Source organism: Pieris brassicae, chromosome 13 (genome assembly GCF_905147105.1).
Source record: "Pieris brassicae chromosome 13, ilPieBrab1.1, whole genome shotgun sequence".
Classification (NCBI taxonomy): domain Eukaryota; kingdom Metazoa; phylum Arthropoda; class Insecta; order Lepidoptera; family Pieridae; genus Pieris; species Pieris brassicae.
This window is the reverse complement of record NC_059677.1, coordinates 3,116,825-3,135,013: the sequence shown is the minus strand read 5'-3', so window position 1 is coordinate 3,135,013 and position 18,189 is coordinate 3,116,825. Positions and strand designations below refer to the sequence as shown.

The 18,189-nt window shown below is 34.7% G+C and overlaps 1 protein-coding gene across 8 annotated transcripts in view; it reads right to left on the bottom strand.

Moving 5' to 3' along the window:
- LOC123717844 (cyclic nucleotide-gated cation channel alpha-3) overlaps positions 1-18,189 on the bottom strand; it is a 124,245-nt gene that overhangs the window by 76,669 nt on the left and 29,387 nt on the right. For all 8 annotated transcript variants that reach the window (XM_045674085.1, XM_045674093.1, XM_045674087.1 and 5 more), the window contains exon 3: positions 13,139-13,249. In XM_045674085.1, the coding sequence (XP_045530041.1) occupies positions 13,139-13,142 (4 nt within the window). In that variant the 5' untranslated portion in view covers positions 13,143-13,249. The remainder of the gene's footprint in view (positions 1-13,138; positions 13,250-18,189) is intronic.

Genomic DNA, 18,189 nt, shown 5'->3' with positions numbered 1-18,189 from the left:
TCTTTACATTGCTTTTTTAATTCAGAAATTGATCAAATACACACTAATTGTAAGTTTTTACTCTATATAATGCTTCATATCACACAATAAATCTTATGAATTTGTGTCTGTCTTTCGTTACGACTTTCAAATCACAACGACGCACAAAAGTTTACACTTCCAAAAACTATATCGTCATAATAAAATCAACCAGTGGTTATCACTTAAAATATGCAAGTGCAAAAATTCCCTTGGCACATTATTATCATAATTATAGTGGATTAGTGCATCAGTGATTTTAATTACCCCTGGGCGCCTTCGAACGTGGTAAAAATAGCTTCGGCCAAGAGAATGAGGACAACCCTAATGGGATAAGTGTGAGTTATAGCTCTGGGATCGTTGTTAAATTACTTCCACAGACTATTGTGTTTAATTAGAATTAGTCGTTACCACAGCAAAAAAATCACATTTTACGCTGTAAACAATTTTAGTTAATTAGATGCTGTGAAAAGTATCATAGAAAAAGTATAATAGAAACGTATTTATCGGCGTTGGAAAAAAAATAACGTCACATTTTTTGGTTACGCGTCACATTTTCCCGTTACGTGCCATCGTTTTCTTGTCCCTACCACGGTTGATTCGAAGCCATTAATAACAATATATATATTGTTATAAATTAATAAAAATAATATATTATATATATATATATATCATTAGCATTTCTGTAAACATGATCTACTATATGCAGTAGATCATTTTGTGAAAAATAAGCTCATAAAGAAGTTACATTTCTTACGTACGTACGCACACATTTTTATAACATAACTACCTATAGTAATAATAAAAATAATTAAAAAGAAAATTTAAACAAATTTAAAAAGTTTGGTCTCTGTGGCAGTGTACCTTAAAAGCTGGCAGCATTTCATCCCTGTATTGCGATACTTAATCGTTGAGCGAGAAAAGCACCAGCTCTAGGGTCACTGGTAAAAACAAATCAGTGGCGCTACAACCTTTTTAAGATCTCAGATGTATCTGTTCCATGATTATTTGTCGATCAAATAGGTGATCAGCCTGTGCCTAAAACTTGCTGGAGACATTTTGGGTCAAAGCAAGCCGGTTTCCTCACGATGTTTTCCTTCACCGTTCGAGAAAATATTAAATGTGCACATAGAAAGTCCATTGGTGCACAGATTTGGTGGCTTCCCTAAGGAAGCACCTACTTCTGCCTAGCTCTATAATATCGTGACGTTTTAGTCGCCTAACATACTGTTCTATTGCGATCAAGTTCGTTCGGGTGACAGATTAACCGCTCTTTGTATTTAGCTGCCAGTCTCCGGATTTCTTCTTTGATTGTTCATTTCAAGGTGTTCGTGAATTTCGGAGTTGGTTATATACTATGGTTCTTTCGCAGATGCTCTTAGGATTTTGTTCTGTTGTCGCTGGAGTAAATTAATGTTTGTATCACTTGCAGCCTCATAGTTGTACGCCACTATGCACTATATATACATTTTTCATAAATACTACGAAATGATAGTACTCAGTTATTAAAACAAAAGCACACTTTGTTTAATGAGACAAAGCTTTTGAATGTGCAAATGTATCGCAAAGTTCTATACTTAGCTGTTTCATGTTATGTGTTCAAAATTCAAATTCAAAATCATTTATTCGTATAGATAATACAATTTACACATATGAACGTCATAAAATAAATATATAGGTAACGCTTTTAATTTTACATTTACTGCCAGTTCTCAAATCAAGAGCGTAGAACGGAAGAGAAGAACTGGCAATAAACTCTCCGCCACTCTTCTTAATCGCCTAGTTTTTTTGTTTTACACAATGTTTATAAAGAGCTGCAACAATTACACCATGTTCCACATGACTTCTTAAGTAATAAATAATAAAAAAATCAATTAAAAACAATGTTTTGTCCTCTATTAGCAGGAGGGATGGTAAAATGGGAGCACGCACTAACATTCTCGTGGGAACACGCAAATGTGTATATTTTAAGGAATAAATAAGGCTTCATTATTATTTTTGACACCATTATTCAAATTTTACTTTCTTCCTTCAGAATTATCTGGTTATATAAAATTATGACGGGTTGAAATTTTCCCGTATTTTGTTCTATAAATTTAACAAAATGATTGAAAGCTTATTACATTTTTAATTAGTTTTTAACCACAACGAATCTGTAAGCTAATTAATTAAATTATTAATTTCACGCCCTCTTAAAATCTACGGTTCAAATCCATGCGCATGCTTGACGATAGGGTATATAATTATAATATTGTAATACTCTAGCCTGGCTATGGTTTAAATCTTAAAAGATGTCAAATTCGCAACTTTACACTGAATGACACGCATTTTACACTCGTTCGTTCGGTGAAGGAAAACATAGTATGTGATGCTTCGAAGCAAAAAGACGACGTGGGTAACGACAACGTCGACAACGACGACAAAAGGTACTGAAAACTGATCTCCTACTTGGCTACTACTATTAAATAATCACGAAATAAATACAGAAGTCCGTGGCCAAGACCGAAACGCTATTTTCCTTGTACTCTAAGTCGAATTGGAAATACTTCTGTGGGCAACTGGTTCCACATATTGGTGGTGCACAGCTATAACTGTCTTAAAAACGGACGTCCAATTGATACAGGTGGAATTTCTGCCTCAATGTTTCAAAACAGAACTCAACTGCAGGTATTTATGCGAACAACTCTGAACACTCTTCGTTGTAAAAAGAATACTGCGCAAATATTTAGGGCTGCTGTTGTGACGTGTACATGTTGTCGGTACGTATGCTTCATTACGTTTATAACATACAAGTATATTATGTTTATAAATGAATGCGTGATAGTGAATTAGCTATGCAATCGTTCCTTTATGCCTTTTCATGCAAAATTCAATAAATCACTTAGAACTTCGCCAATATAACGATGAATCGCAAGAAATCTACACTAATATTATAAAGAGGAAAGGTGTGGTAATTCATATAATGAAGGAGTAGTAATCCTGATCTTTAATCACCGTACGCTGCGGTAACTTTTGCCAATTCAGTTTTATAGAAGACATTAATATCTACAAAGAACTACCTTATGTGTCTAAGAAAAAATAAATATTTTTGCATTTAAAAGTCTATTTACTTTGAAAATCTTTAGGCTTTAGAACCTCGTACTACAACCGAATTAATGCGATTGGAATCATAAAGCGTAGTCGTTAATAAATTAGTTATTTATTTAAATTAAACAGCTAAAAAAACATATAATATACATTTAAAAACAATTATACTAAAAACAACCAATGATGGAATACATAATATTTGGTTGAAACATTTACAGAAAGGAAAAAACAATCAAAAGTATTCCATAACTAAATAATTTTTGATTTGGTGGTGATGTGTGATGGGGTATGCTCATGATGAAGGTGTTTATTCTTAGTACTCCTTTTAACCATATTCCGCAATAGCTTCAACAAGTCAAGGCGTAAATATTGGTCGTTGTATGTCCGGTCTGCGCGATACAAAACTGATTTTTTTGCATAGTTAGTGTTGATGTAAACTTGAAACAAAACACGTCTACGAATATTTCTTAATACATGATTATAACAATAATAATAAATAAAGAAGTAATTAGCAAATGAGCATACTGGATGCCCCTAGGCTCGAACTTCCTAAGATTTCTTGATTGGTTGAAACACGTCTTCATTTTTATGATATTAATGAAAGAATTACATTGACATAGGTGGCCGAACCTGGTCTTAAATAGCACATGAGACAAAATTTGGAGGCTCTCCTCCTCTTAAGCCTCTGCTTAAGGGCCTATACTGTTGCACAACTCCAAAAAAATACATTCTTTATTTCCATTTTTGTAATCGTTTCTTGTAAAAATATATGGTGGAGTTGAGTAGATTATGTATCCATTTTGAAAGATCAATACACGATTTAAATAACTTCGCTCAAACTAAAACCCAAACAGCCAATTTTTGACACTTTAAATTCATTTTATGATGAAAATGTGTGTAGAACATGATTTAGAAATTTACACGATATATTTTATCGCAAGCCAAGTAATCGATTTCAGAAAAAAATTTGATAAAATTACATTAATTTCATGTTTTACATAACTAATTGTTATTACGGGCCGGCGCGCCTCAGCGCTCCAGCTCTGCATTGCGTACCGCAGTCCACACCGAGACACTGACACAGCAATGTGTGCTGGGATAGGGCCTTAACAGAACAAGATTGAACACGACATTGACCTTTTAAAAATCCTTTTCTTGAAAGACCCTGAGTCGAATTGGTTCGAAAATTCTACAGTGGGTAGTTCAGTATAGTTGTTTGAAACAAATAAGTTGAGGGTACTCGCAACCAATACCAAAGCTCTGCTATAACGCGTCCATTCGATTAAGACTCTACATCCATATCTTATAAAATATATACACAATTGAGAAATAACGACAAGCAGGCTCTCAGTTACGCCATTATGCTGATTCCCCGAACACGGCACGCCTCAATATGGCCTCGGAACAAATAAAATTTTCCCTCGTTTCCAATACTTTTCTCAATCTTTTCCTTTACTCTTATAAACGAGCTTTGGTTGCTAGTTTAAGGAGTTGTGTATACTAGAAAATATTTGTCTAATAAGTTTTTAGATGGCGTACTCCTCTTTCAGAGGCAACGATTACTTTGGGTCCCTTTCCCAAAGGTAGGTCACTTGCTATGTGACGCAAAGAATGTGTTGTTCTCCAAAAGGAGAAATAATTTCTGGCTTCCAGCTAACGTTTTGAGAAGGTTCCAATACCATATGGATGCCATCAAAAATATAACTTGTAAAAGAAACATGTCTTACAACCCAGTTCTTCTACCGTAAAAAGTAGTGAGATTCATGTCATGTTATTAAGTTATTTCATAATTAGTCTAACCTAAAAAGATCTTATAGTTACCATATCGTATTACAAATCTTTTATGTTTTAAATGAATAGAATGACTTGGTTTCGGCATCAGGCTGATTCTTTCATCTACAACGAAGTTCTAGCGGGTCAAACTGCTTTGAAAAAATTCCAACCACATCCCCAAAGAGGCAGAAGATTGTACAACAAGGATAGACTGCGTCGTTCAGACGTTGACGGCAGTTAAATTCCGTGGCAATTATAGAACGTGATGGTGAAAAATTGTGAACGTCTTTTATGTCAAGGAAAGTTATAATTGTTCTCAATGTCAACTGAGGTTATCTCAGTCAAGATTTGCTGTGCCAATCTGTATGTTTAAAAACACAAGTTTGTCCGTTCCCGGGGGCTCGAACCACCACGAACATAACACATTTCTCTTAAGTTACAAAACATTCCTAATTAACGATATAAAATCGTCGAGTTTTGAACTCAAAATATTTTTTACATTCATTTATCGTGCAGATACCCCCGGGAGCAGACCCTGCAATGCGGATACCTCAAATACATTTTACGACTGGCACGTAGTCAATCAGGTTATTTCGTATTCTACAAATTTCAGTTCGTTTAAGGGCCTAGATTCATTTTAAACTACTGTAGTTAAGAGTAGAAAACATGAGTAATAAAGTTGTCATTTGTGTAAATATTACTAATTTATTCCGTAAATGTATTCCGCGATCCGTATGTCATTTAATTCATAATTGTTTAGTCAAGCCACATTTCATATATCTAATTAAAACATGGGGTACACGCAAAAAAAATATAACTTATAAAATCTACCAAGAAACCAAAATTATGACGATAAAACAACTATATATTTATCCTGTATCTTATTATAACTCTCCATAGAGTAAAAAATCAAACACACAACTACACGCAATACACATCGAGCGAATTTGCTTATGTTGCCGAAGCCGCGTACAAATTATTTGAAGAGGTCAGTTAGGTAGGGTGTGCAATTATTTAATCAATTGCCATCTAAAATTCTCAATATTAGCGCGTTTAACAAATTAAAAAGGGCATTAAAAATACATGTCAGAGTGAGCACGTGAGAGACGGCCAATGGCGACATGTATCCCGCTCGTATATATATTAAGTATAACATGTAAATAAAATACATTTTTGTGATGAGAAATAAAGTTCTTTAAACATTTACATACATACTTTTGTAATCGTAATTGTAATTTGGAAATTAAACGGACTTATTATAATATACAATGCAGACATTTTCAACAGGAGACTTATAATGAAATAATAAAAATAAGTTATGTTTTTTATTTATTCATTGTACAGAATTATGTAATATCATCGTGATATAATATAAATGTATCAATGTATTAATATAGATCAGTATTATACCAACAGTCATGTTCTATAGCCGTGTTCTAAAGAGCTTCGTTTCATTACAATACTTACTGTATAAGGACATACGAATATCAAATTAGGTAAATGTTACATTAGACCACCGTGGTCTGTATTAATGTAACGATAGCATTAAGAGCGCGACAAATACATATAAAAATTAGTTTTCAACTTGTATTTTATGTTCTGAACGTTAAGCTTATTTAACTGACCCTTATAAGCCGCGGTATTATTTCAACGTTCTCTTAGACGTTTGCGTACAGAGCCGAACTTGCGTTACAGCTTGGGTCTGTTCGACGTCAACTCACCAGCACTGTCATCTCGATAATAGTGATGGACTAGAAGACATTTATTTACATTTTCTGGCATTGTTTTAACAGTATTTAAAAATTACTTCTTTATTTTTATATTACTCGAGAACGTTTTTGAAGACATATTTGAGCATCTTTGAGCTCTAAATTTAAGAAGGAAATTTTCTAAAAATTAAAAAATGTAACTCGCATTGCAACTCTGAAGTGCCTTGTAAGTATTCTATAGTATGTTTATGAAAAAATTGTACAGTTTATGCGATTTTTATCTCTGGATACTGATATTTATCTCTGGATGTACTCAACTGATATTAAACCTCCTTTACCAATATCTAAAGAAAGCTTCGTTTGTGAGTGCCATATACCTAAAATGAAACATTTTTTATGTCGATTTGCAAAGTCAGAGACAAAACTAACGAAATCTGCTGCGAGACTAAGTGCAGGTTTCACCAATATAAGGAAGGTTTAGTTTTTGGTTAGATATATTTCTTAACGTTTGCCGTTGCCCTAGCCCTTTGCCGTACGTCATATTATATTTTATTTATATAATGTGTTTCTGCCGCGCACCACAACTATGAGCTGCTTGCGGATGAATTTCCGAACTAAAAGAGCGTACCTAGCAATGCACTCGTGTGCCCACAGGCATGGGGAGTATCCATGGTATCAGTTATAGGGAACCTCCTGTCTGCTTGCCCCCTGTTTTATATAAAAATAAATAGATCAGCGCTTGCATCTCCATTACATATTCAAAGAACTCATAAATCAATTCAAGTTCTCTTATACTAATTGAATTAAATGCATATCAGAATAATGGAATAGAAAAGCTTGAAATATAAGCTTTTTATAAGAATACACTGAACTTTTGCACGGCTTGTAACTGCCTACTTATATCTTTAAGAAATTATGCTGTTCATGAAAGAAGATAGGCATGTTTTAGGTGTGACTTACCTTAGACTGTATCTTACCTGACACCAAGTGCCTGCACTTTTAGCCCCGATTAGCCAGCAGATCGAGCGACGTAATAAACATAATAATAATAAAGATAAATTAATAATAAAGCTTTTTTATAAATTTGACGAATACTTAAATGATCCTTGGGATTGAGGATTTTGTATGATTCAAAACTTGGCGATTAAAAAGAGTGGCGGAGAGTTTCTTACGAGTTCTTCTTGCCCGCTATACGCCCTTGACTTGAACTGGTAGTAAATGTAAATTTATAATTAATTTAACTTCTTTTCTGACGTTCATAAGTGTACTTGTTTAACTATTTTTGGGTTTGAGTTTGACGCAAATGGAAATGGATAGGCCACTGCGAAGGGATCCAAGCAGGAACTTGATGGCACCCGCAAGGATAGCGGAAGCTTGGCAATTCCAGGCAAACCTGGCGCCGTACAGATGAGGCAGAGAGAGCCGGAAAGGCTTGGAGCGAGGTGAAATAAGAGGCTCACGATCGAATGCGAAGGAGACTCACTGTCGACGCCCTCTGCCATATCCAGGGAGACATTATGTCAAATGCCTGTCATCAAAACACTGAACTATGTCTCACGACATATCTACAACCAATTCTTAAAGAGGCACGTATACTTATTAACGAATGTATGCAATATAACAGTTGAAGAGAGTGCCTACGTGCCTGTCTATACTCTCGGGGCGTTACTCCCATGATTTAGTTAATTGCTATGAAACGAATGACTGCAAAGTAACAGTTGAAGAGAGTGCCATACTCTCAGTGAGTAACTCCAACGATTTAGGTAATTGCTTATAAAACTAAAAAAGCTGGAGTGAGCAAAATACACAGCCTTGGCTCGTACAGTACAGTTATGAAAAGCAGTGGAAATTGTAGAAAGCAATATTATATCTTTAACAACTTAATAACAAAGAGATCTTTTTTTGTATATATAACAGGGGAAAAGAATCACCTAATGTTAAGTTATACCACCAATAGACACTCACGCTCTTATCTTGAAGGACCCTAAGTCGAATTTGTTTGGAAATACTTCAGTAGGCAGCAGGTTACACATAGATGTGGTGCGCGGCAAAAACTGCATCAAAAAGCTCGGTTGTAGAACAACGGACATCGAGGTGAAACTCAGCTTGTGGTCCTACTCCTTCTCTATGCTCTATGGTTAATGCGGTAGAAGATACAGAGAGATTCGTTTATATAGACAGCCTTCTTTATTTGACACATACTATTTTGATATATAAGCCCGTGTTACACATAGTTACAATCATTAAATACATCATGAATAATTCCAAACAACCCATAAGGAGCAAGTTGTGACAATTTCCTTCCTCTTAATATACTCGTAAATAGCTTTGTATTGTTGATACTACTTCCGTTTCCTGCGGTATTGGTTCGATTTTTGAAATAAGAATAACTCGTAATTCAATAATCTTGCAAAGAATACATATCTATCTAGTATTAGTTTGCGTTTAGTTTTGAAGACACAAAATTTTAAAATTGTGTATGAGCTTATTTGTAAAGGGAATAATATTTAGATAAAAGAACAATTTTTGAAAATCTTTTACCAATAGACTACGTTATTTTTGTGTCATACACAAATGACAAATGAAAAGACTTTTTTCGTGGGGGTCTGGTTAAAAATAAAATAAATCAGTGACATTACAACCTTTTTAAGCCTGAGCCTCAGATTTCTGCATCTCTTTTGGGATCATTTGTCAATCTACTAGGCAAGTAATTATACTCCTTACTATTAATTTTAGGGAAAAAAATTATTTTATTTTTTAAAGTGAAACTTCTTAGGCGCATGAGGGTAAAATTTTGACGGAAGAGTCACAAAGATATGCAGCTTTTTGTCGAAGAAAAGGGAGCGAGCGATTGAGACCGATAGAGCGCGAGTGAGAAAGGCAGATCGAGAAAAAATACACGCTATTAGTTGATGTATTCGTTTAGTAGTTACATATTAGAACTTTAGAGGGCAATTCTTTCGCATAACGTCTTGTGCAGTAAACGCAGAGTTTTTATTTATTTATATTATCATTAGCACGTATACAGTGTAACTATAGATATAAAAATACATGGAGTGATCATATACTTGTACATGATCATCTATTGGAGCTTTTACCTTAGTAAAACTTAATTTACAAAGAAGTTTCACTGTGTACTTTGTACACATGCACTTTTTTTAATTCCTGTTGGATGGCGAAAAAATCGAAGTGGCAAATGACAGCTGACATGGTCTGTCCGTAACAAAGCCACCACAGCTCATCGTAAAATATAATAATATATGCATTATAAAAGCTTTTACTCATAATGCATTTTGGAGCTCAATTTAATCTAGACATAAACGTCTCTAGACATAAACAAAACTTGGTATTTTCTCGGAAATGTTTGTGCCGACTGCTAACGATGTCGAAAGAAGTTCGTAATGAATAAGCCGTTTACAAACAACATTATAGAACGGAAAATAATAAAAATTTCCTGGAATTTGTACGTTGTAGACTTTCTTCTTTTTGAATCTCAGAAGTACCTGTAGCTTTTGGTGATGGAGTAATAGTTGAGCGGATCTACATGTCGAAAAAATTTTTGACATACGTCTTAGTTTTTTTTTAATTTTACATATTAGTTTAGTAATTGTACAATTTTTCATTGATACTTAATTTACGTAATTTTAATTTTGTTAATTTAGTCATGCACTTTATCCTTAGTTTTCTTACTGGCGTCACCTAAGAGATTGCTTGTTGACAAGGGCGCCTTTTGTATCCCTAACAATGTTGTCATCTGATATTTTTTTTAATATTTGCATACTAATGTTATTTTTTTAAAATCTATTAGTATTAAATTATTGATTGATTTTTAGGTGCCGAGGCGAGGTCACTCAGTGTTGGAACTAATTTAGAAGCTGTCTGTGAAAATTAGATGAAATTAATTAGATGTTAGGTGAAGCGTCCTAATATAGATGGAGGACACTGTTACACAACTCATCAATTGTGTTAGGACATTCGCAATCCTGTTAATTGAATAATGCTCTCGTAATGAACACGCTTAAAGCTGTACAAAGGAATTTATCGCAAAATATATATTTTTATTACATATTCAAAGTTCTATGTCCCAACATCCCTTTTTAATCTATAGCGATGAAAAGTTATTTGAATTTAGAATATATGTTATTCATTAAAATCACCAAAGAGATCGAATATAAACTTAATATATGAAAACGTTACTGGCTGTCAAAAAAGTCGGCGCGAACACAAAAAGTTTCTGTAAAAACGCGGGAAACAATCTATCTCTCTCTCTCTCTCTACGCAAAGACATTACGTCTCTTTCTATAAAGTGTACTATGGTGTGTGTTCTGAAGAATTGTTAGGATTGATCCTTCCTGCCTCGTTTCAACACCGTACGAGTCGTATCAATTCCAAATTTCATCAACATCACCTTGATTGCTGGAAGTCTTCCATAGTCCGATTCACAAGGAATTTGCTTTTGCGAACTGTGGAATCGACTCCCGGTGGGGGTCTTCCCTGAGAGATACGACCTCCATCTGTTCAAACTTAGAGTGTACTCCTCCCTCAAAGGCCGGCAACGCACCCGATAAAAATGGGTGTCTATGGGCGATTACTGCTTTTTGGGCGTCCCGCATGCTCGTTTGGCCCCCATTTACATTAAAAAAACAACACTGCACTCGCCCACCTCGCCAAACCTAATATTATAAATAACGGGAGATATTATAGAAGAGTTTATGTGTGTGTGTGAGTGAATGTGGAGATGATAAAAAATTCTCTTTACCAGAACATAACATTTACCTAAAAAAAGCACGGGAAATGCATTCTATATTTTGTTATTGTTTGATTCTTAATGAGTAGCGCTTATTGTCTTTTAGAAAAAAAGGCGATGGCGCAACAAGCCTCTTAGGTCTGGGCCTCAGATTTCTTTATCTGAGCCATGATCATTTGTTAATCTAATAGGCAAGTAAGTGATTAGCCCTCTGTGCCTGACATACGTCAACTTTTTGGGTCTTAGAGAAGCCGGTTTCCTCACGATGTTTTCCTTCACCGTTCTAGCGAATGTTAAATGCGCACGTAGAAAGAAAGTCCATTGATGCACAGCCGGGCATCGAACCTACGATCTCAGGGATGAGAGTCGCAAGCTGAAGCCACTAGGCCAACACTGCTCATTTGTCTTGTCGAGGAGATAAAAACTAACGTGTTCGAGTCGGGATACTATTTATTATTTTACGTATACTCGTAGATGATAATGATGACTAACAACACTCTCGCCTCTAAAAAATATGGTGATTTATTTTATTATTATTGCACAGATTCATAATATTGCCAAACTGTGACAACATATATATAGTTATAGTTTAACATACCTATATTTTATTTAATTGAAGTGAAACTTCTCTATCGGCGTTGTAAAAAAATTACCGTCACATTTTTCGGTTGCGCGTCGCATTTTTGCACTAGGCGCTATCTTTTTCTTGTCCCTACCACGGTTGATTTGAAGAGATTCGTAGTATAATAAAAATATATAATAACGATAACAATGATAGTAATAATTGTATTACAATTAATGAAATTCTGTAATATTCTTAGTAGTAATCATGTCTATGATAATAAAAGCCTTTTGTTAAGCATTATCTAATTTAACTTTATTTAACCAATGTCTGTAAAGTTGCATATAGTAGATAATTTTTCGAAAAATAAGGTCATAAAGAAGTTTCCCTTCTTACGTGTGTACACTAATACACGCACACATTTTTTTATTATATGTTAATAGTGATCAATAAAATACCATAGAGTATAGACAATGCGCTGTTCAAAGCAATAGAAACTCCTTCTAATTTTTGTGATTGAATTAAACACGAGGATGTTTCAAGTCATATTTCTGTTCTGAAATTTATTATGATTTGTTAGAGTCCATAATTAGTTTTGCGTACATTTTTTGTATTGAATCTTTTACAATTGTGTTTTTAACTTTTCAATGGTTTAAAAAACTTTTTAAGGGAATACTCCTACAACGCGATTCCCTAGAACGCGGTAGAGCCGGACGGGGGATAACTGTATTTTTTCCCCTTTATTGGCCATGCAAAAAAGTTAGGAAGTATGTCATTAGATTTATTTTATTGGTTTGGAAATTGGATCGGAATTTTGAAAAGGATCAGATAAATTAGGTATATAATAAGTACATAAATGATTATAATTTTATATTGTTATGAAAAATGAAACTGGCTAATATTCTATATGCATCAATATTTATATTAGATAGGAGGATAGAGATTGAAGTAGGAAAAGGAATTTTAATGGACAAAAGCGAGAAATACAAGCGGAACGGATATGTTGAGAACAGGCAAAGAATATATGCCACATTGACAAATATCGTTAGGTAAAAGGTTAAGCCTTGCCGATAACTGTATTATAAAATATTTGGAGGAATAACATTCGTATAATAAACAATGCATCAAAATGCAGACGTTATGTGTAATTGTAATCCAATAAGCTTTTGACTTACGCAAGTAATATTGACGTCCCTGAATGTTACCTTTAGGTCCTTTATATAAGATTAAATAAATACATACCCATGAGACTGTGGCGACTGGTGGCTACGCTGGAGGCGGGCGGCGAGCTGGGCGCGCGCAGTGGCCCGAGCGCGCCGCCGCTGCCGCCCAGGGGACCGCCCTCCAGCGCGCCTGCGAACATACTAACATTCATTATAAATAAGCCTTTACCGGGTATTATTCAACCCGGGAGACTTCTGATAAGTCTAAAATTCATAACAGTGATTTCTCGGCACGAATATCGGTGTCGAAAGCCTAATAAAAATAAGTAGCTGTTTATAGTTGTTCTTTTGTTAATGTCTGACGGTGTTAAAATCTCTGTAGTGTCAAAAACTAAACCACACGTACATATTTCATTGGAACATTGACCAACTGCTGACATAGTTGATCTAAATTTAACAGCTAAAGCGCGATACTCGATCTCACAAGAATAATATATATGTGTATGTTGTATTCAAGATACTGTTTTATAGCAAATCACATTTGTATAATGCTCTGTCTTTTTCAATTCTCGCTTCCTCTCAAAGTGGCGAAGACTACTTCCAGCTCTGAATTATCGTGGTGATGCTGCCCGATAACTTTGAGATAATACCACCACCTCGAACCCTTGATCCTAACCGTAGGGCTCCGTCTGTTACCTTAGGTCTCTTAGTGCAGACATCCCGTACTTATTTATAAATTCACTATATAACTGTTAGGGTACATCTGTAGGGCTTAGGGATCCGTAGGGTTGTTAGGTTCTTACATCTCAGCCTCTCATATATTTAGTTATCTAGTGCAGCTTGCTCATACATACATTACATACACAATACAGATACTTCTGACATTTAATACAATTAAATTAATACACACATTTCACAGTCAACTATCTGGCTGTACACCATACAAAATCATAATAAAGAATACTTTTCTCTGTTATATATATACTTAATTGTGATGATTATGTATCTACATAGTAATAATAATAATTATTTAAATTAATAAAGAGAAAATAAAAACAAATTAAAAAAGTTTGGTCCTTATGTGTTATGTGTTATGATAACTTTTACTTTAAATGAACATAAATATAACACTAAAATTATATGGATTAAAATCAAGTATACAGTACTTATAATTTTCTTAACCTACGAAGTAATAATAAAAAACACACAAATAGCATCACTTACCAAGCCCGTATCATCCTTCAAGAGATCAAAAACATCCCATGATTTTTGTGATAATTAAACACATTTACCACTTACTGTTGATTTGTAATGTTTAACATGAAAAAATTACCTACCTAACTAAATATTTCTGTTAAATCTAGACCCATCCAAAATAAAATTATGCAACTGTGCTGTGTTAATCAATGAAAGAACAACTACAATCATCTTTGTATTTTATTTAACGTTCAAAAGTGCCATTTTAGGTGATCTAATTGGAATAATTTAACTTTGACTTTCATATCTTTAAAGTTGTAGATATTCGACACCTAAAACTGGCTTATCATGATTCAAACATGCAGCAAATTAGCCACTTGTTCCCGGCTGTGTAAAAATTGAGATAGGAGAAAACTAGCTGATGAAGCGGGCGTGTTTTGGGCGGTTAAAATTTATGTGACCTCCGCACTGCGGGCCTTGGCAAGCCACGTGACACAAAGGGATTCGAACAGGACAAAATTGAAATGTTATTGCGAATTTATTCAACCCATAACTTGCGTAGTGAATGTAATGTAAATATTACGCATAGAGACTGTATCTTTGTATTTAACTAGCGGACTGAATATTGATTTCAAATTGGTATAATTCACTAAATATGCTTTATGATATACAACATTCTGTGTGTTTTTCTGGCGTATATAGATAGTTTTGTTGGTATTCCGACATGGGAACAGACGACATATAACTGGCCTTGTGAAGAACATGGATTTTCAAGATTAATGCCACAAACAATTAGCGACTGTAATTATTTTATACGTATTTTATCAATATACTAACTTCGATCGAAGCATTTGTTTTAAACGATATTCGTTTTCCTTACATACATAAAAAGATTGAACTGTAAAGGCGCTATGCACTGAAAATCTATCTGCTATCCACAAATTGCAGGCCACAGTCGCAATCCAGTTTGTATATTATATTGATTGGTCTTAGGAATTGCTGAATCTTCTTGTGCGGCTTGAAAATTATATTAATATAGTCTCGTTTTAGGATCCGACTAATTCTTTCAGTAACTTACATATGGCAGGTAGGCTGGTAGGTATATACAAACTGGATTGCGACTGTGGCCTATCTTACATAGGGCAAACTAAACTCAATATATCCACTGAACACATTGCGGACATAAGACATGGACGACACACAAAAACAGTTTGTGAACACACACTAGATAGGTCTAATCATTACATACGCTTTGACCAAACGAAAGTACTTGCGAATGAAAAAAGATTTTTCCCAAGATTGGTACGCAAAGCCATTGAAATTTAAAAACACCCCAATTTCAATAGAGAAGACGACCTAAAATTATCAAACACCTGGGATCCAATAACATCCAAACTAAAACCTCAAGACAAAAAATCCGCGAAAATAGAGGACACCGTGAGTCATTTCTGCAGAAACCCTCCAGCTTTTAGTCGATATCAACTCCGGGGATACAGATAATACAACTTTCTCAACAGTTGTGATACTTTTTGACATTCAACACCTTTTGTCTTCAGTCACCGTGATCACGATTGCCTGGTAAAGATTGCTTTAAAGCGATAAAGCCATTTAATTGTACTATTTTTCTATATACATGCTTGCAACGAAGTCATACATAAATAAATAAAAAGTGTTTATTAATTATATTATAGTATTTCGCGTCACCTAGTACGCGTGACTGAATGATCCCTCATTCAGTCACGTGTAACTACATGTTAGGTGTCAGTAGGATCTTCAACTCTGCGTAAGATGTGTCAGAAGCCAACATCATAATTATTTTAGTTAAACGGGAACAAATGTTAGCTCCTTTAAATTTCTTCTGTAACATTACATGTCCATATCATATCCCTAACTTTCTTACTAACTACTAACTGACGTGAGACTGATCTAAAATTATCGTGATTCATGTGCACTTATTATTTTTCATGTATCCTTTTTTAGTTTGGTTTGTTTTTTGTTCGTTTAGTTTTGTCTTAATAACTATGTGTAATATGAATTTTTGCAAGGTAGGTAAGGTAACCTTATCTAATTTAATAGATGTTTTTATTTCTCTTCTTACAGTGGTTGCCTGGAAGAGATCACTCGAAAGGCGGCCTGTTGTTCTGCCCTCCTTTGAATTTAATTATGTTCACTTAACATATTATGTTCAACGAAGTGTTAATAAATAATAAATCAATAAAAATTGTTCATGAAGTGTACGCTGTGGAGCTTAATACGGAATGTGTTTCCTGATTTTGCAATATTCTTATTGATTCAACAGATTTTTTTTATTAATTATAGTTCCAGGGATTGCATTTAACCAATATAGTTATAAAAAAATAAACGCTCTGGAAATGTTGTGTTTGAGGAGAATGCTTGGGGTTTCGTGGACCGAGTTTTGTACAAGCATGTCGATACTTTTAGAACTCGGTATTATGCAGTCTCTTTTCAACAGTACAATCTCGCAGCCTAACATTCTTCGGACACGTATCTCGGCGTGGCGTCCATAAAACGTCTTGTCGTCCAGGGGAAGGCACTAGACCGCGCAGAAGTTACCAACGCGTTGAACTGACCAGATCACGTCTGGCGTAGGAGGTTTACTCAATGAGTGCAGCAGTAATAGGCAACGATGTACGAAAAGTCGTGAAACGCATCACATCTGCCAGTTTTAATACCACTACTACATAGCGATCAGGACTGCTCTGTCAAGAGTGTACCGGATAAGAAGAAGTTCTATAATATACCTTATATAATACGGTCATATGTCGATAGCCGTTAATTTAAAATTATTATTTTTTGGCAGACCACGTGTAAGTACTCGAAATATGTTATAGAATTTTTATTTGTTAAAGTATATTTTAGAAGAACGTATATATAATCATAGCAGTGTTGGGCTACTCAACTTCAACGTACGACTTTCATCCCTGAGGTCGTAGGTTTGATCCCCGGCTGTGCACCAATGGATTTTCTTTCTATGTGCTCATTTAACACATAGTTTGTTTTACAACCCCTTCCGCCATCACGTCACTGTTGGATGACGCGCTAACATTCTACCAAGATTCGTACCTAATAAATAAATAAATATATATATATATATATATATTAGGTACGAATCTTATATAATATATATATATATATATATATATATTTCAGAAAACTTCTGACAAAAAAGCTTGTGATAGATTTCAATAAGTAAAAAGATAAAGGACAAATTGGTACGACGCGCTTGGGAGTCGTCACAAAACCTAATATCCTTAATGTGCTGACGCAGCGTCCGTACATTGTACCCAAATAAATGAAATGTTCCTAGAATTTATACTAATATATAGCTTTTTACTGGTAATCGTATTAAAAACACTATGACAATTGTGGAGGAACCATTCACCTTCGTTAACCTGCTAAAGGGCTAAACCATTCGAACCGCTGTTCCGAAGGTCCTACTCGTTAAGGTAATTTATAATATATAATTTTTTATTGCTAATCGAATTGTTGAACTACTGATAATTCTGGAGGAATGATTCTGGTGAACAGCTTCTCCAAGCTTTCGGGAGAAACTTCGATCATGATAACCGCTGAGTCGTCGGAAGCCTTCCTTGCTTACCGATCTGAAAAATGATTGAGAGTTGTGGAAGAACAATGGTGAACAGCTCCTCTAAGCTAAAGGAACCTGGACCATTCTAGCTGACAGACCCGATGCCCCCTACATAAGGTTGAGAATTGATATACATCATAGCGTAAAATATTTCCTTAACGTGTTCGAGTATGTCTTCATCGCAGTGATTGGGGCCGAAATAAATATCTATGACCCCGTTAAAAGAGATATTTATAGTATGTTACTATTCTTACATTATTGATCGTAGTGGTTGGGATCTGAGTGGATTTCAATGTTAAGTTTGTACCATATAGTTAGGAATT